Below are 24084 nucleotides of genomic sequence, written 5' to 3'. Positions count from 1 at the left end.
ATGTATAGATTTCTTCAACGAATAACTATTTTCAAACCGAAAAATGTGTCAAAAGAAATTTCACTACACATCTGGTGGAATGTGGGATAAAAGGCTCGATGTCATTGGCTGAGCAAAAAAAAAAAAAAAATCAATCCCAGAAGATTGTTTGTTACTTGCTGACACGTGTTTGAGAACAAACCGAGCTCAAACGCAAAGAAAACACTAAACCAGAAGCATCAGATTGTAACTATGGCAACACAACAATCAGATGATGATCACTTTACAAAGTAAACTTGCTAACTTAATTTAAGTGTTAAATTAGAAAAAAAAATATTTTAATGAATCTATGCTGAAACCACCAAATAAAACTGAATTGTATTGCCATTACCAATAAACAAATATGCAGTTTTTGATGATCTGTGTTCAAATTGAAGCGTCTGCAGGAGGCCAGAAGTGCATTAGTTCACTTTTGCCTCCGTTTAGAAACACAGTGGTTTTACAGCCGGTAGTTCACAGTCAGTGTGCAGTTCAGCTGTTGCTGCTCTGGTTAATGTTTATCTACAATAAGGGCCCTGCAGCCACATGACACACCAAAACGCCAATTTCCTGCCTTCAGTGTCGGGAATTTGAAAGTTGGAGCGACAAAGCCAGATCATAAATTATAATGGTCCAGGCTGAAAACTAATTAACTGGTGTTATCAAAAACATAAGAGCAGATATTATGTTTCTCCAGTGACAGTAATGTAACCTATTAATAATTATAGCTATGTAATAGTTTTATTTTGATATATAGACCCATATGATGCACATTTTGATTCAAATGATCCAATTCTGGTATATAGATGATATATAAACATCTGTTTGAACAAATCGTTTTAAAATATTTACTGATATTTTCAGTCTGATCTAGTTGGTGGTGGAAGACTGTAAGGAAATCTGGAATAATAAAAACCTGCTGAATTTGGTAGAAGTTTTTCAGTAAACATGCTTATTCCTCAGGATACGATCACTTTTCACCATTCTGCTCCTTATAGAGTAACACTGAGAGTCTAACATCACTGATACTCCGGCCTCATTATAGCTAACATGCTATCTGAACTTTAAAAAACTGCTTCCGTAATTATGAACTACTTTGTGTTGGTTTATCACATAAAAGCTTCAGTTTCTGAAACAATGAGATTCACACCCCAAAGGCTAAGACTTTAGGGTTAGCGTCAAAAAACGCAATCTATTGGCTCTAAATTTTCATAATAATGGTTTTATCAATTGCTGTTTGAGTTCAGTGGTTGTGTAGATCAGTTTGATCTACCAGAAAACAGTTCTTGTTAGCAGGTATCGTTCTCGTTAGCATAGCTGCTATTTAAATTCAAAAATACTTTATTAATCCCAAAGGGAAATTAAATGTGGTTGTAGCTCTTCACAGTTCTCTTTAGCAGGTACAGTTTCATCACCTCCAAAAGCACAAAAACAACCTCTAACCAAGTGTATGAAACTGACCACATCACTATGGTACAAGCACAATGACCATTGTGCTTGGACAATGGTCCAAGCACAATGGTGTACTATTATACACAAGCAATTGTGTATAATAGTACATATTAATTTCATTTGTACTAATTTAACATGAGCCGTGGTTGAAATAAACTGATATGAACATCCTGACAGTAGTGTACACAGAAATCCTCCTTGTCTCAACAGACTGAGTAAACACAGAGGTGCTGTGATTGTAATTGGGCGGTTCGGTCACACATGACTCAGCTTGTTGTGCTGTGATCACCTGCGACACTCCACCGCTAACAACAGACCAACACCTCCGGTCCTCCGAGACTCATCTGATCCCCGGCTATTTTCTCTCTAAGCTAAACTGATTTCTGTCTGCCCTTTGGTTTTTTGTTTTTGTTTTCTTCACATATATCTGCTTCCCAATGAATGAGAATATCATTTAAAATGTAGTATTTTGTGACCTCTATGTAGCAAATAATGATATTCTTGTGATATTTGGATCACAAAAACATCATGTTTGATTGTTTTCATTGTTTCATTTCATTGTGTATCATCGCCTTCAGGAAAAATTCTAATAAAACACCGCCACCAAAAAAAAACAAGATGTTTTTGCTACAGTGAAATCTTAATTTTTGATGACATTCCAGTCTGATGAAGGGAACAGAAATGTCAGACCTTCTGGAGGAGGCGAATGAGAAGTGTGCGGGGTTGCTCGGGGAGAAGTTTCTGGGGCTGTCCAGGGGGCTGCTTCCTGAGGGGACAGCGGGAAAAAAGCAAAGAAGAGTCAGAGAAGGTCACAGAGGACAGAGCAACGGGGACGTTTTAATCTGTAACGCACGCTAAACCTGTGGATCAAAACGGCGATGTGTCACGGTTGGTACGGAAAGCTGCATGGGACAAATAATTGGGAAACTGATGGAGTTTAAGACGCATATTGTTGATTTTTACAGTTCAAATTCCTGGACAAGATAGGCTTAACTGTTATTTTAATAAACCAGCGTATGTTAAAAAGCCTTAAGAGACTGTTGTGTGATCGGAATATTAACAATATGATAAAAAGTCTTTTTTTTTTGCAAACTAACTGGATTTGCTGAAACATGTATTATTGATCTGCTGAAGGACGGCATCACTGATCGATATCACTAAGCCAGAGGGGATCAAGCTCATTTTCATTTCGGACCAAATCAAGTTCATGAATGTCCTCAAAGGGCCTGTTGTGGTAGAACGTATTGATGAAACTAACAAACTCTCTGCTGTCACGAAAGTATAACATGACACAGATAATCTGTGAAACAATCTGAGCTCCTCTGCCTTCTCCAAGTGCAAAACTGGAAACAACCAATCAGTGCCAGGAGGAGGGGCTTAGCGCTGTCAATGAGTCTTGTGTACACGCTGTTCACAACCTTCTTTCCCGCCCTCCCACTTGCTCTCTCCTAGTGTAGACTTTTAGACTGTTATCTTCATGATAACAGTCTACAAGGAAAGCTAATGCTAGTTAGCATAGCCACTGATGACAGCGGATTAACAGGTTTTCCTGCAAATACACATTTAGCCCCCCTGCTAAATGAGAACGTGCACATTTAGCTGCAAACACCCATGCTTGATTGGCAGCGCTAAGACCCGCCTCCTGACTGATTGGTCGGGTCTTGACCGAGAGCTATGCATTTCTTCTGACGGCAATAGCAGCAGGAGGAGGAGCTGAATATTTTCACACATTATGCGTCTTATACTGTCACAATATAGTGACGGTTTGAACAAATATGTAAAAAAAAAATGAATTTAATAAAAGTTACATCCTGCGGCTTTAAGGTCGGTATCGTACCGAGGTGACCCGGGAGAGGGGAGTGCGGGCGAGGCAGCGTGGGAGACGTGGTCGTCAGGATCAGACTCTTTCTGTTGCTCGTGCGACAACTGCAGAGAAAAAACAACAGGGGAAGGAAAACGTGTGAAGTTCCACCAGCAGAGTTTAGTTGGGATATTTTGCTGAGCGAGCGGCTCGCTCCGAGACGGCAGTGATGAAGAGGATTTCATTTCCTCGCTCATTCCGGCCCGTCTCCTCGGAGCTGACATTACACACAGAAGAAACGGGAGGAGGAGAAAAGTGCAGGACGGAGCCTCTCTTCTACCACTTCAGCTACATTTATTCAACCAATCATCACGTCAGATCTACAATAATCCAACTCTCACACACAGAAATAAATGAATGGCTCGATAAGGTAATTCATCTACCAAATATTGCATCCGACAAATGAGAAAATAAGAACTTTCCCAACTTGTTTCATTATTAAGTGTAACATAATAATAATAAACAAATATTAACTTATTATTATAGTATTAATTTAGCATCACAGCTATTATTTAATTTTAGTTCCAATCTTTTTATTATATTTAATATTTTTCTATTACTTTCACATTGTGTATTTATTCATTTTGACATTTAAAAAAAACTCACATTTTCTTTTATATTTATTAATTAATCTATTCTCTAACTTTTTTAAGCAGGAGGGGAAGAGGAAATATTAGAGGAGCAAATAAATCAATGTATGATTAAAAAAACCAGGGAATAGGGAAATATTAGATAAATTCTGAATATAGAGAAAATTTGTAAAAAAAAAAAAAAAGTGACAGTAAGTAAAAAGCAAAATGTATTCAACATATATTATATGAAAAATGAAACTAATAATAAAAGAAAGCGAATCAATAACAGTTGACCCAAACCCTGTTCATGAACTGAGAATATATTTGTTTAATGCAGCTAAAAAAAAAAAAAACATTAAGAAAAAAGCAAACATGCAAAATTCTTTTTCAATCTGTGGATCTAAAATGAAATTTTCTTGCCCAAAAAAAAAAAAAGCTTATTTTTTTAGATTTTTTATTTTATTTTCCCATTAGTACTTTTGATTTATGTTTCAAAAGGTTTGGACGCCTCTGTTCTAGGTGGGAAAAACAGGTAGTATGGATTCTAAGTATCTTCATCCTAGGTTCTTTAAACTTTATAAACCTCTCTACGGAACAAAAAAACACCCAAAAAAACAGAATAATGCAGAACGTTAGCAGTGGAGCTACTCTTGTTTAATGGATTGCCAACAGAAACCTGCTGAAAACCCACAGTCCCATCCTTGAGCCAAATAATAAAATGCTCTCAGAACAGCAGGAAACATTCAGACAGAGCGCTGCTGATGCAAGCTCCAAATTTTAAGCATGACGCCCGAGGCCTGCTTTCCACCGGACGGTCAGTTAAGATAAAAAATAAATAAATAAAAACGGCAAGAAAAGCACTGCGACGTACTTAGGAATGATTTGTAGCCCAGAGATCTGGACTGATGTTTGAATAATTATAAAGCAATAAAAATATGGAGAAAGAGAGAAAGGCTTGTCTGGAACAAACAGGAGATTAAAGCTAAATAAACCAAAATGGCGGAGAGTCAGTAGAAAAAAGAAAAAAAAAAGAAATTGTGTCGGAAAAGGTTAAAAGTGTTGCTCGTTCGACCAAAAACAAGTAAACATGGCCCAGATTTCCTTCTCCAGACCCAAACGGACCCATAAAGCGCCAGCTGTAGGAACCAACGAGCTTTAAAGAAGGAGAAGCTTAAAAAAAGAAAATCTGGTTTGAGAGAAAGAGAGACCGGGGGGGATGTGATGGAGAAAAGGAGGAGCGTTCACGTGACGGCTTGTTGCTACGCAGAGAGCATCGGGGGAGACCGCCGAGAATGCCAACCAGGGAGCGCAGGAGGAAGAGGAGGAGGAGGAGGAGGAGGTCAGGGAGGAAGAAATGATCTAATGGTGACACAATGTGAAACAGCAATGAAGTCGTCCACATCAGGAAGAGGAAGCTGGCAGCAAAAAGGGTTTTGATTTTCCCCTCAGGAAATGAAAGAGTTTGAAAGAGTAAACTCGCTTGTTCTGATTGCAAAAAGATTGGCAGCAACAGAAAGAAATAAGCAAAGCAAAACAACAAGAAAAGAAAGAAACAAAGATGAGAACTTGGAGCAGCTGATTGGGTCGGCTGACAACAATGCTGCCAAATCTTTACTGAATGTTCTTGTAACATGATTACGCAAGCAAACAACAGAGAGTTACGGGAGGGAAATGACTCTTATCACCATATAAGAGTTTTATATCGGTCCATATCAATAATTACTGATTAGTTTTTTGTTTTAAATATCTGAAATGCTACTAAACTGGTGTGCTGTTATTTTGTATTTTTAAGCAGTTAAGAGAAACGGTGGGAAAACATGAAACTTGCTGTGCAAGATGCTCAACAGGTTGTTGCTAGGTAACCAAAAAGGCGAGTGAGTTAGTTGATGGGACAGATCTTGCTTATAGCTGGCGGTGAGAGGTTGAGTAGGTAAAGCTTTTCTTCTGCCTACATCTCCCAGAATGCTGTGCGGCTTTGGATCGGAATATTCCAGAATATATTTTTAAGGTTATCTAACTGTATAACCACAGCTTGTCAAGAAGTGTTGTTTGGAAATGTGAAATAAAATCCAGAATACAGTTCTTTTAATTACAAATAAATAAATAATAAAGTATATTTAAGCTGCTATAAATTCATGGATTGTTCGAGCTGCTGCTGAAAGAGAGTGCAAGTATTGGTTTCACTGTTGGGCTGTCACACAAAAAAAAAAAATTCTTTAATTTGAATAATTCTGAAATCGGATATAGCGTGAGCAAAACCAATAAAATTAGCTGTAACAAATTATATATATATATATATATATATATATATATTTATTTATTTTTTAAAGTTTGTTCAAATAAACTTTTTTTTCAGTGTAGAAAAAAAACAAACTCAGAAGCAAACAGAATCTTGCTGGAGAGAAGAAGGCCTTTACTGGAAACATTAAGTAATGGAAGATCCTGCGCGATCCGCCATTAAACGCCGGGCCTCTCCTGGGGGGAAGCTGCAGCACTTAGCGGAGACACACACTTTAACCTGATTGAGACGCACGGGCCTCGCTTCAACCTCGTTTGGTTTACAGCTAACTGCTCGGCTTGTTTAGTTAAAGTCCAGGAGTGTTTATGAGTAGAGAATGAGAACATTTAGCTTTTAGGTGTGTGAGCAGACACACACGCACACAAAAGAGAAAAAAAAACTGCATGAAAGTGACGTCTTTGTGTTTGTGCCGTTTCCACAGATGCACAGCACACCTGAGCCTCAGCACCCAAGGGACAAACACACATGCATGTCTTTATGTCCTATTATAACATCATTTTTTTTGTTTTATACAAAATTTGAATTCTCTATTACCAAACCAAAGTAATGTCACCAAGCTACTTTGTAAAGTATTTACTTGGTGCAGGTTTCCAGATGTGTGAAACAAAAAAAACTTTTTTTTTCCTCTAGTGTCCACTCACATATTTGTCAATCTGCAAATAATTTTAATAACAACATTAAAAAGTTGAGAATTTTGTACTGCAGAGGGTAACTTGCATACGTTTAGACTAATTGAAACTAAACAGAAGCATAAAGTAACAATTGTGTGACAATGAATAATGACATTTCTTATTGTTTTAATACTTTGATGGAACTGTATTGCATTTTTATGTATTGTTGGGTCTTAATGGATTTTATACTACAAACTTTTCTATTTATACTTTAAACTGTGTACATTTATGTTTCATGATATTGTTGCACATAGATAAAGCTCAATTAAGGACAAACATTGCAAATGGAACAAAAGTAATTGGGCCATATAAAAGTAAACTCATAAATGAAAATGGAAAGGGACTCCCACAGGTCACAGTGACTTTTGTTACAAATCACGCTGGATTTGAACATCATTTCGGGCAGTAAAGCAGCTCAGACATCCATGTTTCTGATCATGCGTCAGGCCACAGGTGGGCTTTAGCGATCTCTCACAAACCGGGAACAATGAAGTCACTCAGAAGCTCAGCAAGACATCCACTGGTGACGGAGCCAAAGAGGAAACCCCTGGAGCTTGAATGTCAGCTTTAGTTTCACATAGGTGAAACTTAAGTGATTAAAAATACAAATTACACGTTGATTAACGTAATGAATGTGTTTCATATTGCAATTTAAATTATGGTCACTACTTTTTTTACCGTGTACCATCGCATAAGCTTCTCTGCGTAAAAGTCAGCCTTCAGAAAAATCCATCTTTTACTTGTTCCGACTGACTCATGTAATCATTAGTTGACTGTTAATCGGTCAACCCGAAGCCAGGCCCGAAATATCTCTATGTGAGTCACCAAAGCCACGTTTCAAGAAAATACTCTGCTACGTCAATCAGAGTCAAACCAGACAAAACGTCAGAACCGGAGCCAAACGTTCATGATGACATATAATTTTAGCTTATATAAAAAAGACTTAAGAACCTTGCTATTCCTTTGTTATGTGTTTCTATGTCTCACCCAAATCCCTGTGTACATTTGCAGATCCCTTCAGTACTGACAGCCTGTCACCAACCTACAGAAACTCTAGTTTTACTAGTTCCAGCTAAGCTAGCTTAGATGTAAACAAAGTCAACATGCTAACACACGCTAACACATTCACCAGTGTCTTCAAATTCACTCCAGCACCAGTCCAAACAAAACCTCCAGGTTTATTAGAAAATGTTGTTGACACAGACTGCACTTTATGAATGTGTTACCGTAGTAGCACATTCATAAAGTGTTAAGATTTAAGTTAAGTTATCCTCCTTAAGTTAACGTTTGTCAAAATGGATTCCTTGCTAAGCCTGCAAAGAGGAAAATGGTGGAGTTGGGTAGGCAGTACTGAAAAACAGAAACCTCGAAACAATAAAAAAATTTAAGTATTTTCATCAATTAATTTGTTAAAATGTAATTTCTCCGTTCTGTAAATATTATTAGTAAAGTATTCAGCCCACTGTTGCATAAAAACGTCGTTCAAAAAACAGCTCTCACAGGCAGGCGTTGGAAAACCTTAAGAAGCCTCCATCACTTCTACATTGTAAACTAGCTTAGAAGTTACTTCTGTAAACAGTAGAAATAGAAAAGGCAGCAGAGATATAATACCAAAGAGATCGCTAACCATTAGCTAGAGATGCTAAAGTTAGCAACTGCTTTGGAGCTTCCTGTAAACTAAGGCCTATTTCACAGGTTATGAGTCTATATTTGTTCACATCTAGTTCAAAATCTAAGACTTTGACTGGTCAAACCAGAACTAGATAATTCCACCATGAACCAGGATATTTTTCAATAAAGGCTAGCCGAGATGACCCTATAAAAAATGAAAACAGAAAAAAAAATTTATGCTGTTTTCCTCTTCCACTAACAACTTTACAATCAGGCAAGCATAAAAATCAGTTTTTATTTATTCACAGTTTGATTTTCTCCTCAGCAGGTATGTTTTTATAGCCATTCATTTAAATTTGGTGTCTTTAATCGGGGAACCATGAAGGACATCAAGGGCCACCATGGTCCTGGAGGTTTGCCCCTCCTAGCTTATCCAATGTCATTGAATTTCCTTAAACAATAAACACGTTAGCTTAATGTTGACTAATGAAAACTGTGGTGACAATGTGTGCCCATTCCTAATTCCTTGTCAGTCAGTGAAAAGAATAATGCTAAAAAAGTGATGTCATGAGTGGGAGTCTTTGCAAACCACTTCCTCTAGTTCATCATTAAACTGCCTTGGATGGATACCAGAAAAACAGCACTCCAGAAAAAAGAGAGAGATCCACTTAACTTTAGAAAATGTAAAATAAACCATGTATTCCACATCAACACTTTCAGACCTTCAGTAAGATAGTAGCAACTCAAACTCACATGGTAATAGCCTCACACACATCATATACTCTCATCCTTTAGACTTCACAAGAAACATACTGCTGCCTGACTTTCCATCTATCCAAACCACAAAAACAAAACAAAGATCTTCCCTATTAGATATCCCCGCCCTTTACAGTACCTTTTAGTGCGTCGGAACATGCTGCCGGTTGGATTTCTGCTGCGAATGTATCAATGCACAAAACACAGGCAAAATTTCAGCCCGCTCTGACACATACGATGGGTCCCACATCCTTTGGCGCCTGCGTGTCTGAGCAAGTGAGTCCAAGAAGCAAAAGGTGAGGGAGGGAAGAGAGAACAAGAGAGAGAAAGAGGGAGTGCTGAAGGGAGGAAGGGTGGGTCGCTCTTATAGAAAGGAATAACAAAAGACAGCAGGGGATTATGGGTCATTTTATCCAGGCTCTGATGTACTTTTGCAATTTTTGCTTTCAGCTCTGTTAAAAGCTCTCAGTAGAAGGCACCATGAATGAAGGAAGCAGAGTAAAGAGATGCTAGCTTCTCACAATGACTGAAGGGCAACTGTAGTGTGGATTGTTACGCAACAACGAGAAAGGGTTTGAAGTGATGGAAGATTAAGAGAGCATAGCTAATTGGGAGGTAGGCTGCATACGCAGACAAGCTGTGAACGGCTGGGTTTACCCTCGAATGGATGCAGCCGGCAGACCGAGCGAGGAGCCAACTCCACTCAGCTCATCCATAATAGAGGGCGGACTAATGGCCTCCGACCGAGGGAGACGGCATGTGATGAGCGGGAGAAAGCAGCATGCCCAATCCCAAATTAAAAGATGACTTGGTTCAAATTTTGTTGACGTTGTTTTTGTCCCATTTTCTTGCATTTTATTTTAAAGCACTTTAAAAAGAGAAGAAAAAAAAAAACAAACACATTTGTTCTGGCAGATTCCTTCATGGACAATGACTTTGCAATTTCCATCCATGAGTTTTCAGCTGTTTGATGATCTTTGGAGGAAATTTTTAGGCTCGTAAAAACGAGGCCATCGTTTGCTTCATCCAAAGAGTCTGAGAAACGATTGCTTCCTGGAGGCGTGGTCTCTTTTGAGGTTTTAAATTGTACCCAGTTGCTAACATCCGCCCGTGACGCAGGAAATGCATTACTAGCTCGATGCTAAGAAGCTAACTGGAAATTGTCTGAGCTCTAAACGACCATCCTCCAATGCTAAGAGAGAAGTGCAGAACTGGATGAAGTGGCTGTTAATGCTGATGCAATGTTTGGAAACATTGCCAATTCGGACTGAACGACTTCATTCACTTCCTACGGTTGCCATTGCTAAAACTACAAGCAGACTACAATTCTAAAACAATGCACGGATAAACAGCTTTCGTGGATCAGTAAGTTGTTTCTCAGCCATTAGCACATTTAGCAACGTGTTCAGAAGGTTGATTGACAGCGCCAAGACCCTCCTCCTCCTGGCTCTGACTGGTTGTTTTTGGTTGGGAGGTGGTACATTTTTTTCAGATGGCGATAGCACCTCATGGAGGAGGTGGATGAGATTTATCTTTTTGTAGATTATCTGTCTCATTTTATAGTGTCACCACATAGTGATAGTTTTAACAAATATGTAAAAAAAATATTTTATAAAAATGACTGCAGCTTTAAATGTTGAAAGGTGTCTCCAAAAGTAGAGAGAAAGATAACATCATTTACAGGCCTTCATACTCTGTGAATAACAAGCCTTTGTTATTCAAAAAGAGAACAATAAAAGAGCCAACTTGTAGAATATTATCTACTCCAAACCTCTCACTAAACCCCACTTTAGAACAAGACAATCATTATAAGTTAAGCTAATTAATCCTATTTATGTCTCATTTTTGGTCTCATCAACAGACACAGCTACACATTTCACTATCAAAATTCATTTGTTCATGTGTTCTACTCAAAAACAAATTAGAATATTTAAACAATTCATACCTTGTCTCAAAAATTCACGGTGAGCTACAATTCTCAATTTTTTCTGAAGCTTTTTCAACCTTTTCCAAAAAGTCAAAGTCTTTCTAACTAAGAAAGCATCTAAACTGTGGATGCCTGTTTTAACCAATCAAAACCAGTTGAGATACATGATACTGCCATCACCGTGCTTGACGGCTGACGGCGTTTTTAAGTCTAAAAACTTCACTTTGACTCCTTATCTGTTTATTCTTAAACATCATCCCTGCTATTATTGTTCATATTTAGAGTGAAAACTCCCAGAAAGTAGAAACAGAACAATAAAATTTGTGGAAAAGTAGGTAGGGGTGGTGGGGAGGGGGGGGGGAGATGAAAGTGATGATGGATTAATAACCAATAAGCAGTGGATATGAATTATTTTCAGCACCATGGACAGAATCCACAGATTTTAGCCGGACTTAAAGAGTCTCACGCACTCCAGCTGCTCTTCCTCCTCATCTTCCTCGTCTTTCACACTTGGACTACACACACAACCACCAGAAACCTCAATGAAGCTCCCCAACAACGAACCAGACTCACACTGACACGCCAGATTCATGTACTGCTTTACTGTTCGTGTCACGAAAGGAGAGGAGAGAAAAGACGACGCGGCGAGCAGGACAGGAAGTAAACAAAGGGAAAACACTCACCTGCTGTTCTTGCGCGGCAGCGGCAAGTCCTGCTGGCAGCAACAAAGAGGAGGAGGAGAAGAAAAAGAGATCAGGTGCGAAAACAGCAACAACTCCAAAGTTAATTCATGTGGACATTTAAAGATGGATGCAGCATTTCCTGGATGACATCATCGGTTGTTGGCAAGCTCTGCTAATCCACCTCATTGCTTTTGCCGCTCCTGTAAATCGGTTAAAGCCAGTAGGAATGTATTATATAGCTTTGATACTGCATATATCATAAGATGGAATTTGCTTCTCCTTCTTCTTCTTCTTATTTTTTATTTATTTTTGGTAAAGTACATTGCAACACTAGCTGCGTTTCTTCCATTAACCATAAATCTGCTCAAATGGAAATGATTAAAATAAAAGTTCTTACTGGAAACAAAACAATTAAAAAAAATAAAAGAACCTCACGTGTTTTGATAGTTTTTTTTTTCTTCAGTATTTTACTAGGAATCGGCAGAATCGAGATAGATCTATTTGGCAAAACTGCAACGGAAACACTTTTTTCCGCGTCACGAGTCATGTGATAAACAGCCGGATGTTACCACTGGAGAAAGAGTCGAAGAAGACGACAGGAAGTAGTTGGGGGATGGTGTTTATTGTTTTTTTCCCCAGACAATGTACAGCAGATGCTCTGACTGTCTGTGCTGCCCAACATCCCGTCCTACCTTGTGGCACTGCGCAGGCGCACAGCGATTTTACGTCGCAGGTTGCTTACTCAGCATGTTTCTACATCCTACCTGGCGAAGTTTTGTCCGCTTTGTTTCGTCGAAGGTTATTAAATTTTAATCAACTTATTTCATAACTGTCTTTCCTCCGTCAGAACACCGCCTCCACCGGAGCTCTTTCAGCATCGCACACAAAAGTTGTGTATCACTCCAAACATGAAGCTCCTCTGTAAAATGGCGGACTACAACTTCCCCCAAAACGCCGCATACGTAGCCCCTCCCCAGTGTCAGGGGCAGCATGTCGCTCCAGCGCCTGAATCAAAGACGCCGACGTCTCGCGTCTGATAGATGATTAGCGCGAGCGTCATGGCTCGCTGTTTAAGTCTGTCAAGATTTTTAATGACTTATCGCGTACGACTGTCATTTCATTTCTAAAAAAAAAAAAAAAAAAAAAATCATAAGAAATATACAAATGTAAAAATGTGCAGATTTTATTTTTTTTAAAAAGGTTTTTGATTGCTTATTAGCGTTCTTCTGTGCTTTTGAACAGCCTCCTTTAATTATGGTTGAACACATAAATTAAATAGAGTAAAATAAAAATAAATAACACACATTGAGCCCTTCCAGTGTGTCACTCTGTTCTCGGTCCTCTAAGCTTCCTCCTCGGCAGCGCTTCAGAAATCAAAGACCTGCTGTGCCGTCGATGTCAAATGGTGATTGGACTGTTAGCGGACCGATGGAAATTGCTTCACAGTGACCCTAATCACCGAGAGCGACTCTGACAGCTCGTCCTGATTACTTCAACACTCATGTGTGACAGTGACACATTTTGTGTGGGAACGCAGATTTGTGTGTTTTGGTTCCTGAGTGGCTCACCACACCCACCGCCCCCTGCCTCTGAGGAGCTACAAACACTCAGAGCACCAGGAGGAGGACGGCGGGGAGCGGAGGAAGCTTATGACGGTGAAGTGGAAGGTAAAGGATACACCATTCCCAACATAAATTTTTATTATTTTTTTAAGATCTGAAAAGTGTGGCTTATATTTTCATCAGTCACTTTTGATGAGTTTGTAGTTGAAATGTCAGTCAGATTTAATGGAGAGCAGATGTGAAAATCTGCTGTCCATCTGTGTGGGTTTACCACACAGATTCTTAGTTTGAACTTTGACTTAAAAATTTTAACACAGAACATATTTGGGTGTGCTGTGATGGCACAGGGGTTAAGCACGACCCACATATGGAGGCCTCAGTCCTCAACATGGCTGTCGCAGGTTCAATTCCCGGTCTGGCAACCTTTGCCACATGTCTTCCCCATCTCTCATTATCCACCTTCCTGTCAACTAACTGCCACTAGAGCCAATAAATCTTAAAAAAAACACAGAACATATTTGATGTAAACATTCCCTATGAAGTTCTGTTGGCTGTTATTCTACTGGAGAGTGAACCTCCACCTCAGGGTCCATCCGTCTTCTCCTTTCAATAAGCCTACAATACATACAGCATAGAGAAAACTACCTGATAACGCGCAATAGAGAGAAAGACAGACAGAATCGCAAAGACAGAAAGAAAACAAGAAACAGAAAAAGAAACAAAGTTTGTCAGAATGTAACAGACACATCTTCCCCAGGTAGGACACATCATGCGCATGCAGCTCCGCTCCTATCAATCACTCCTCCCAGAAGATCTGCACTTGACTCACCCTGCGGTTACAACAAGCGACAAAAGTGGGAAAAGTTAAACTACTGAGGCAAAAGCAGTTTAAAATAATATGTCAGGTTTACTTTGAGTTCAGGCTTGTAAATTAAGAATTCATTAGTCTGATCAGATTCGCACACAACGTGTACAGGATCAGTTTGGATTTCTGTTTTTTAGGCCCAATCTGAACTTTGCTTCCTTGCCTCTGATGCTGCCACTGTCATGTTTTGTTCTGGATTTTATTTATGGGTATCAGTGAAAATGGGGCTCAACACAGATTTTTTTGAATTTGTAAAATCTATCACCAAAAATTCAAATAAAAATACATAGAAGTTTTTTCTTTTTTTTTTAGCAAGACGAGATGAGAAAAAGCTCAAATGCTTCACACGCCCTTCCCTCCTCCTCACCTCCGGATCAGAAGTCCAAATCAACCCTGACATTCAGCTAACGCCTCCAGGGTTAACTAAGACAGAGCTCCAATCACAAGGTCGAGTGAATGTTCTACTCATTGATCCCTCTTCACTTTGTCCTTCATTGATCTGGCTAATTGGCCCTGGGCTGTCAAAGCCAAGGAGAAAATGACTTACAAGAGCGAGATGCATTAAGAGAAGCCCGCATTAGCATGACATGCTAACATGCACATCGGTTTTAACGCCTCAACTGGAGTGAAAACTGTGTCAAAGCAGAGTTGGTAAAATTTTATTATTATTATTATTATTATTATTGTTGTTATTATTATTATTATTATTATTATTATTATTATTATTATTATTATTATTTTATTTATTTATTTTTTTTTAAAGAGAGTAGATTTAGTTATGGAGATTTGAGGTTGAGGAACTGTTTTTTGTGTCGCGTCTGCGTTTCAGATCAGAGCTTTTCATGTAAGGAGAAATTCTAGAATTTGGAAACAATTCACTATTTTCACCACTGCAGCCATTTTGATCCTCAACATGATGCTGCCACCACCATATCTGATAATTAGAAGCGTGTTCTTTGGTTTTCAAAGCCTAAGGTTGGATCCTACAAACATTCTTCTTGTCATTGAGGCCAAAATCTGCAGTTGAAACTTTGTCTCGTCAAAGCATAAATATTTCTCCAAAAGGCATTTTGGTAGCTACAGATTTTATTTTTTGGAACAGAGGCTTCTTTGTTTTTCAGTATCTAATGATGTGAAACTTGCTGAGCTGTTACAGCACCCTGACGGTCTTGAACCTTGATAGATTTTGTTGTTCCCAGTCATCCTGACCTCTAGAGGGCGACGGTTTGGTTCAAACATTCGAAACGTGTTAAAGGGAACGCATGAAAGCTGGTTCTGGACTGCGTAGGGCATGCTAACATGAACCTAAAGGAGTGGTGCTAACTTCATCCCCTTTGAAAAGTTGTGCTTCAAATTTCAGAATAAAGTGTTTACAATGCTGAGCTTGCAAATTTAGAAAAAGAAACAAAAATAAAAGTAAAAATTTTGCGTTAAATTTTTGCTTTAAAAATAATCACTGGTATTGATTATTGTGTGATTTTTTCACCCTAGTAAAAAAAAACTGTTCAAATACATTTAGAGGCCCAAAATCTACAGGATCTTTATAAAGATAATTACGAATGTATTTATAGCTTATATAGATAGACAAGACACTGAATTCATCCTGACAATGAGTTAAAAATGTTAATCTTATTGTTTTTTGCATGTTGCCCCTACAGCAGCAAAACCATCAGAAGACAATAGACAACAGTTCTGTTGGTGACGTCCCCAAATGCCACTCCAGTCCTCCCATTGATTACTTAACAACGGCGTAGATTAAGTGGTGGAAGAGAAGGTTGGAAACTCCTTAAGATTCGAAGTGTTGACGTCCCGGAGCGACGACACACGGTTTACCTTCATACGGTCAAACCAGCGACGCAATATCAGATAAAAAGGTCAGAGCTGCAGTAAGTTATCAAAACAGATACCGAATGCGCAACAACAACAAAAAATCTATGCTTGGTTTCAATGTAAAATATTATTGAGATCTACCAACATTTTTGACCTGATCGGATCATCTTCTCTTCTTTTTTTTTTATAGATGTTGAATAAGCAGTAACCAAATGATTGTCATCTCAGCTTCAGGTAACCGTGTCTAAATTTTTTTACAGCTAGGAAATAAGCTCTGAGTGTATTACAGCTTAATACATTAACCCCAGTGGAGCGCGTAGCAAAGAGCAAACAAAATGTTTCCATCTCTACCTCCTCGTAGCAGACCTGCTCAGTTTACATGGATGTAATTAACTCGCTAAAATGAACCGAAGCCGTCCTTTAATCGTCCCGGCAGAAAGATACCATTTAAGAATTCAGAGCGCTGGGAAAAAGTTTTTTTTTTCCTTTATAGATTTCTTCTGTTTTTGCTTATTTTTCAAGCTTAAAATGTTTCAGATCATTAAATTTCAATATCAATCAAAGATAACCAACACTGACCTGAATTAGTTGTAATTAAACATATGTACTTGGTTTGTTCAAAGGGGCAGTGTTATGTATTTTCCATTTTATAGCACAACTACTGTTAACTCCAGTTGCTATAAAAAAGCTACATATATCAAAATCTGACTGAAAAGAAATTCGATGCCTTGAAATTGGGCCTCTGTCGCTTTAAGAAGCTTCTGCTCTTTCTGAAACTCCACCTTCAGGAAGTCATCACACCGTTGCTCTTCCGTTAATTCTTTAACAATGCTTTTACCAGCGTTTCATTCAGAAAGTGGATGATTTACAAAGAATCTTCAAAAACGATTGAATTTTTTTTTTTTCGCAATAATTAAAAAATATTTTTCGTCACTGATTTCAAATGCTTGTGGCAAAATTGTTGCACACAACCAGTTGTTAGCTCCAGGGTGTAATAACATTTGGACAAGGCCAGATTGGTTTATTTAAACCTCTCCTCTTAATAAAGTCACACAGTGATTTCATCCTGAATAAAAATAAACACATTTTTTTTAAAAATCAGAGTTTGCAATGCTACCACAGCTACTGCTGCTCAAAGTCTCACTATTTCAATAAAGGGAGGATAAAAAGACAATATAATACGACTGGGGGAAAAAAAGATTCTTTTCTCATATGTGGCTCTGACCAAATATTCTGAAGCCCGCAGCTCAGAGCAAATTCTCCTGTGGTTTAATTATCTTGACGGAATAGCATGCTCATTGCTCACTGCACGACTGCCTTTCCCACGTCGCTGCGTTCGCAGATGCAGCTTGGAAAAATCGGCAAACTGAAAGCAGATGTTGGACGACGAGGGATCCGCACAGCTGAGACTAAATGCTAATGAATCTCTCCGTTGACGTAGGCCGATTGTTGACACGCAGCACCTTCTGATCTCTTTCAATTCATGACCGCGTTCTCCGAGTTGAGCAACAGCTCACGGTTGATCCAGGGTTAGCTGGATCCTCGGGGTACCAGAAAGCTGAGATTTGAGCTAATAAATGATAGTCTGATCCCTTTAGCCCCAAGCTGTCGGTCCGACGGGGTTAGCATTTGAGCACGTGTTCCCGGGATTGAACGAATAAAGGGAAGCAGTGAAAACATCAGTGGTTATCCATACACTCTCACTAGAGCTGTCTTAGAGTATCTGAGCCTGATGCAAAAGTATTTCCATGTACAAACCAATATTAGGGCAGGAAGTTCATAATTACTAACGGTGCTACGCTTATTTGACAGACTACTTGCACAAACGTTAACGTACGAAGCCGTGAAACAGTAGTTACCCCATTCACAGAGTTTTTGGTGTTTTTAGCGTCACTGCAGTTTAGCTGAAGATATTGGTCAGCAGCTGCGTTTTCATTCACCATAACAATGTACAATTTGACATTTCGAAAGTAAATTAGGAGGCACAGAAATAATAAAAAAAAAGCTCTCGTTTTTCAATAAAACAAAGCTGTGCTAGGATTAGGTGATTGTTTTGGATGCATCAAAATTGCGATGGAAGCTCTTTTTTGGCATCACATGATCAATAATCGGATATGATGTTACCCCTGGTGTAATCTACGAAGAAAAAGACGACGACGACAGGAAGTGGTTGGAGGAAGATGGAGTGGGATGTTTTTTAATGACTTATCACATGAACAAACTAATTCATGAATGATTTTAATTGTGTTTCTTAACTGTGAAATTATGCTTTTTTACGTTAGCGCAACGCTGACAAAGTTTTGAGCACATTTGTAATTGGAGCTCAGCTGGTGCTGAGCAGGAATGCTTTTGTAACAGCGTTCGAAACTCTTCTGCTAATAGCGGAGCTAATTTTTCAAGTAGGGCTTTAGCGTTTTTGCATATCTTTGAAAACATTTAGCTTACTTAGCTTCCAGATAAATTCCAAAGTTCTAGTTTACTTGACTGTCTTCTAAAATTTCACTTTAATCAAGTTCTACGTCTGTGTTGGAGTTTTGGTGATTATCAATATGGTTGAATTTAGCTCTTTAGCATTAGTTTCAGCTAAACACCTTGTTTGTATAGCTTTGTATTAGCTCTGTAGCTTTAGCACAGCTAGCTTTTTTACCAGTGGTGCCCACCACTGATTTGTTGGAGCTGTAAGTACAGCGGTAATAGCAAATAATCAAATTAAGGCAGTTCTGTAAAAGTATAAACTCAGGAAGATTTGCTGAAAGGCATGTATCCTTCTCTTTCCACTTCATGACATAAAATCCAGGTAAAAAAACTGAAATTTTGTTACAGCAAAATGGGAACAATTTCAAAGGGTTAAACTGTAAGCTTGAGCACATTCCTCATAACCTAGTGATCTACATTTGAACGGTTCATGCCAATTTACTAGCAAGTGAGAATATGACGGGATTTAAAGTGTGCTAAGACGTGAGGTATGGCCAGTCAGGGACAGACATTAGATGCAGCCAGTATCTAATGGCGGTCGTAAGCTACAGCCATAAAAACCTCTTTTGACTCTGTGTCCTTCAGGACTCAGAGGCTGCACTGAAGAAATGAGCCGAGAAAAGAAAAGGAAAGAGAACCCCGGTTATGAAAAAATAAGATTAGCTAAGCAGCATGAATATAAAGCGCTCTGCTCACTCTGGACGGCGAGGCCGTTCATTTTGTCAGACTTTGCGCACAGTGGGATAGTGGAGATCTGGCCGGGAGACAAACAACGCTCAATCGGAGAGTGTTAGCTTGCCAAGAGAAAGCGAACAGACCAGGAATCACCTACGGCCGCGACTTACTAACCGCTTAGAGTCCGACTGATGGAAAAGCTTAACAAGTATGCATGGGGAAGATGACTTGTCCTCTCTCTGTGCTCTACGATAACCTAATAAAACCTTTGCGGCTCCTCATCATACGGGCAGCACAACTTTAACCGACATGAAAAGCAGCCAGAATTCATCTGAGAAACAGATCGGGAGCAAATGTGAGTCGTTCCTTCACACCGCAGGCAAATGAAGCCCAAATCTGACTTTATTCACGGCAGTCTTAAGAGACCAGTTCTTATCTTTTCACCATCTTTAAAAAAGAAAAAAAAATCCGATTCGTGCCGCTTCTGCATGTGATGATGATTCAGAAACATGTCCAAATAGTTTTCAAAGCATCTGCAGTCAGAGCGGTCATGTCGCATTTAATCCGACTTTTACGTCGCTGAGAAATGCAAAGTGATTCTGCACCGGAAACAGGATGTAAAAAATGGCTTAAAAAAAAATCATAATTATGAAATTATGATTCAAGTTTGTGTCACTGAGGTTGACTTACACACCCAAACAGACTTCTTCTCGTCATGAGCTGCAGTCAGCGCTCCACATAAAACCGTCAACCGACTTTAGCAAAGCAACTTTCTGAAATACGGTTGATATATTTTATGCATCAATAATCTAAGTTTTAATGTTTTCTTTAAAAATATATCAATTGGACCACTTCCTTGAAAATAAAGAAGTATGCGTTCTTGTCTCAGTGTTATTGGGTGGCATCAAGACCATGCTCTTGTTATGCAAGTCATGTTAGAGAAAAAGCCTCATGGTTGTGACCCCTGACCTCAGCGCAGAGAAGAGGGGTGTGTCACCATATGGTGCTGAGAGAAAGGCTGTGTGTGTGTTTGTGAGAGAGAGTGAGGCCCGGGGGACTGACATGGCAGCTTAACAGAGCATGCAAAGCCAATCAGTTGTCATCAAACTTACACACACAGCCATAAAGATAACATGTGAACATAAAATGTGTGTGGAAACGTTAAATGCCTGCATGCTCTATACCGTAACACTTATTCTTACACAAAAAGCATCCATACTCTTTAACCTTACATTCAGGTAAATATTTCCATACAAGAATATTCATGTGTCAGAATGGAACAGTTCAAGTTCAGACCTAAGCTAAATTGAAAATCTTAGAAAAGACTTGTTTTTTAACAGCTACTCTCTAACCGTGAATTGTTTTGGAAAAAACAGGGAAGCCGCTTTATGTTTATCATATAATGTCCTGAGAAGATCAATTTCAATTTGAGGTTGTAGCAAAGTACGTAGTGAAAGCAGATAATTGAATATTTCAGCTAAAGACGCTTTTCAAGATAGTGGGGGATTTTTCAAGATGGCCACCGTGGTGGTTGTCATGGCGAATACATTTTCACTCGGAAACCAGCAATTTAGGTGAATGTTTTCGGTGTCGAGTCATGGCGCATCATGATTCCTTGATCTTGTGTTACTGGTGGACACTGGACGTTTTTCAAAATGGCCGCCATGTGTTTGCACTGGTGGGCTAATGGCTAACAAAAATAAATAAATCCTGACTGCGGAGTCATGATCCTCCGTTTCAGCAAAACAAACCGCCAGTGCGCAGTTTTGGAAATGAAATGCGTCGCAGCGGGAGAAAGCGACGCGTAAACCACACACATGGCGAGCTGCGGTCTGCATGGCCTGCAGGCCCCGCTCGTCTCTGCTCAGTTCACTTGACTGAAGCGTAAAGTGGCGGAGGGAGGAGGCGAGGGTGGGGTCGTGACCCCTGGTTGCCTCGGAGTAGATGAGCGCAGTCGTTTGGACGCATCAGCTCGTCACGCATCGGTGCCCATCCGACCCACGTAGATCTAGTGCAGCAGACGGTGCCGAGTGGGGGGGATGGAGGCTAAACCCCGACATTAGGTGAGTGAGAGCAAAGCCGCACGCATCAGAACATTAAATGTGTGTGACCTGAGATACGGCACACGGAAACTTCCTGTCTTGGAGAGGAATTGGGTCACGTTGTGGTAATAGGCTTAGCAGAGAGTCTGAAACCCCACAGGGGGGGGGAAGAGAAAGGTATAAGAAAGCCTTCTTTTGAAGAGCTTTGTTTTCTTTGTGGTTTTTTAATCAGCTTGTTTTAATCTGAAAAAAAAATTGATGCAAACTCAGTCATAAGTCAATTTGCAAACTAACCCCAAGGATTTCAGCAGGATTTAGTTTAGGTCAAATAGCCAGGAAATTATGTCTGATGAAGCACTTCACCATTAACATGACTTTGTTTCTTTTATTGTTATTCTGTTGAAAAACCATATAGAACCTATTTTTAGTTTACTAGTAGTAATTTTCATTGAAGATCTCCTGGCATATTAAAGGGGCTTTATTACATGATTTCCAGCCAGATACTATCATTTTATAGCATAATCAAGTAACTATGTTCACTTCAGTTATTATAAAAATGCTTTATATATCAAATATGAGTTAAAAGAAATTTTACTTTGTAATTTAACTTCTTGAAATTGGACCTCTGTCTCTTTAAAACCTCCTACTATTTCTGAATCTCCGCCTTCGAGAAGTCATCACAACATGGCTCCTCTATTAACCTTTTAAAAACGTTTTTACCAGTGTATCACTGAGATGTTGCTCCTATAATGAGCTCAGCAGATGCGCAGTTCCATCAGGGGTTTGCTAATTGCTGCTGGCTAGTCTGAAGGAGCTGAGTGGGAGGAGTTGCAGAGGGAGGGCTGCTGTGTGAGACGGAAGCTTGGAAACATCAGCTCTGAGGAGGAGCTTCATCCTCGAAGGCGGGGCTAGGTCCAACCAAGCGTTTTGTACAACTGAATAGTTGCCATGGAGATTAAAGGAGTTCTTAAAGATTCAAGAAAGAACCAAAGCAACACTCCAGGAATGTTTTTGATGCGGGAATAACATTATAACATGTTGTAAAGCTCAAAAAAGTATATTTTACACAACACTGTCCTTTTAAAAAGTGTAAAGAAACAAACCTCTAAATAGGCTCCCAGTATCTCTGGAAGAGAAACAAGCCCACACCATATCTGATCCTCCACCGTACTTACAACTGGGCATAGAGTACATTTTCATAATCCTGTTTTATGCCAAACCAACTAGGAGAATGTGTTGCCAAAAAAGGTCAGTCTTAGTATCTTCTGACAAAAGCACACGATAATGACAGAATCATGCTGCGACATTTCTTTTCTTCAGTGTGGTAGAAATGTAACTGATTATCCTTACTGTGAAACATGGTAGTGGCAGAATCATGCTGCCACCATGATTTGATAGAAATGAAACCCGGATCGCAGTCTTGTGGTTCATAATGCGCCGATAAATCTGCTGCAGTTTCCTCAATCTTGGGAAATTAGCGATCAACTGATACTTCAATGCGAAACCGATCCTACCTACTTTTGCAAGGGTCTAAAAAAATACCCACTGTTCGCATTTGCTCTACTGTGAAAATCGACCCACCCACCAGCAGGAAACGGACTGCAGCGCTGGGCATTCTGGGTAATTACAACCTAAACAAACGTGTGTGCCCTAGCACTAGAGGGAGAAACCATAGACATAATACAAGAGTAGACCACGCATTGGCTGCTCCTGTGCAGGAAATACGGCGGCCATCTTGGAGCGGTCGACCCTCCTACTTTGCTCAATCAAAACAGGAGAAGATGCCTCAGCACTGAGGGATATTGTTGTTCGGATCGATGGACTATTGATGTGAGGGCTCCACAAACAGCATGTCACAAGTAAGATGGACATATTATTGTGTATATTCTGTGACTGGAATATTACTTTACTGTATTTATGTCCACCGGCGAGATACCAGCTAATATTAGCWACAGTGCTTGGTGTAATACGGGTTCAGCCCCGCTATGAAGGCTATCTGAGATTCTGTAAATCTAAAAAAATTAATTATTCTCCAACATTGACTTAGATTATCTGACACAAGAGCCTACATTATAAAAGAAACAATGTAACATACATTATAAAACTTATATTACGTGTTATAACATTCACCAGCAAAGTTTACACAGGTGGTAAAGATTATTATTTATGTGTAATTCTCTCACTCTGTCAAAAGTAAGATACATCCCAAATCTTCCGTTTTTGTTTTGAAGGTTTTCTAAAGACACGATGTGAGGAAGAAGATGGAGATATCTTTAAAGAGAGACAGATTCACTGCAGCACGGATGAATCTCACATCGGATTTTGGACTCAATCTCAGGTGCGGAATCTCTGAAGCTAGAACTCGTCGGTTGGAAAACATAAACATATATCTATATATGTATGGCTGTACATACATACATACATACATACATACATACATACATACATACATACATACATACATACATACATACATACATACATACATACATGTATCCAATATATATTATTCAGTATTAATCATTATTTATTTGTGTTTGTATAGTTATATAAATATGTATTGATATTACTAAATAATTTATTAAATAACTTATGAACGGCTGTGTGCTTTGTAATATGCTCATCATACACCAATATCAGAATATTCCATTGTTATAGCCACTAAGCATATTTAAATATGCTGAACTATGTATTAAAAACATACTTAAAAAAATACAATTGTTTATAAATGTAGCTTTGATAGATGTTTGAATACGGTTTCCAGTAACAAAAAAGCGTGTTATGA

At 39.1% G+C, this 24084-nt stretch overlaps 1 protein-coding gene across 3 annotated transcripts in view; it reads right to left on the bottom strand.

The window, feature by feature from the left end:
* LOC103468378 (microtubule-associated serine/threonine-protein kinase 1) overlaps positions 1 to 24084 on the bottom strand; it is a 46594-nt gene that overhangs the window by 20982 nt on the left and 1528 nt on the right. For 2 of the 3 annotated variants that reach the window (XM_008415426.2, XM_008415425.2), the window contains exons 2-4: positions 11851 to 11879; positions 3308 to 3396; positions 2161 to 2236 (exon numbers count right to left, since the gene is read on the bottom strand). In XM_008415426.2, coding sequence (XP_008413648.1) covers positions 2161 to 2236; positions 3308 to 3396; positions 11851 to 11879 — 194 coding nt within the window. Of the gene's footprint in view, positions 1 to 2160; positions 2237 to 3307; positions 3397 to 9379; positions 9512 to 11850; positions 11880 to 24084 lie in introns of those variants that run through there. The other variant, XM_008415427.2, reaches the window with a different exon arrangement.

This window comes from Poecilia reticulata, linkage group LG8, assembly GCF_000633615.1.
Source record: "Poecilia reticulata strain Guanapo linkage group LG8, Guppy_female_1.0+MT, whole genome shotgun sequence".
Taxonomy (NCBI): domain Eukaryota; kingdom Metazoa; phylum Chordata; class Actinopteri; order Cyprinodontiformes; family Poeciliidae; genus Poecilia; species Poecilia reticulata.
The sequence above is the reverse complement of the archived record's forward strand: the minus strand, read 5'-3'. Positions and strand labels throughout refer to the sequence as shown.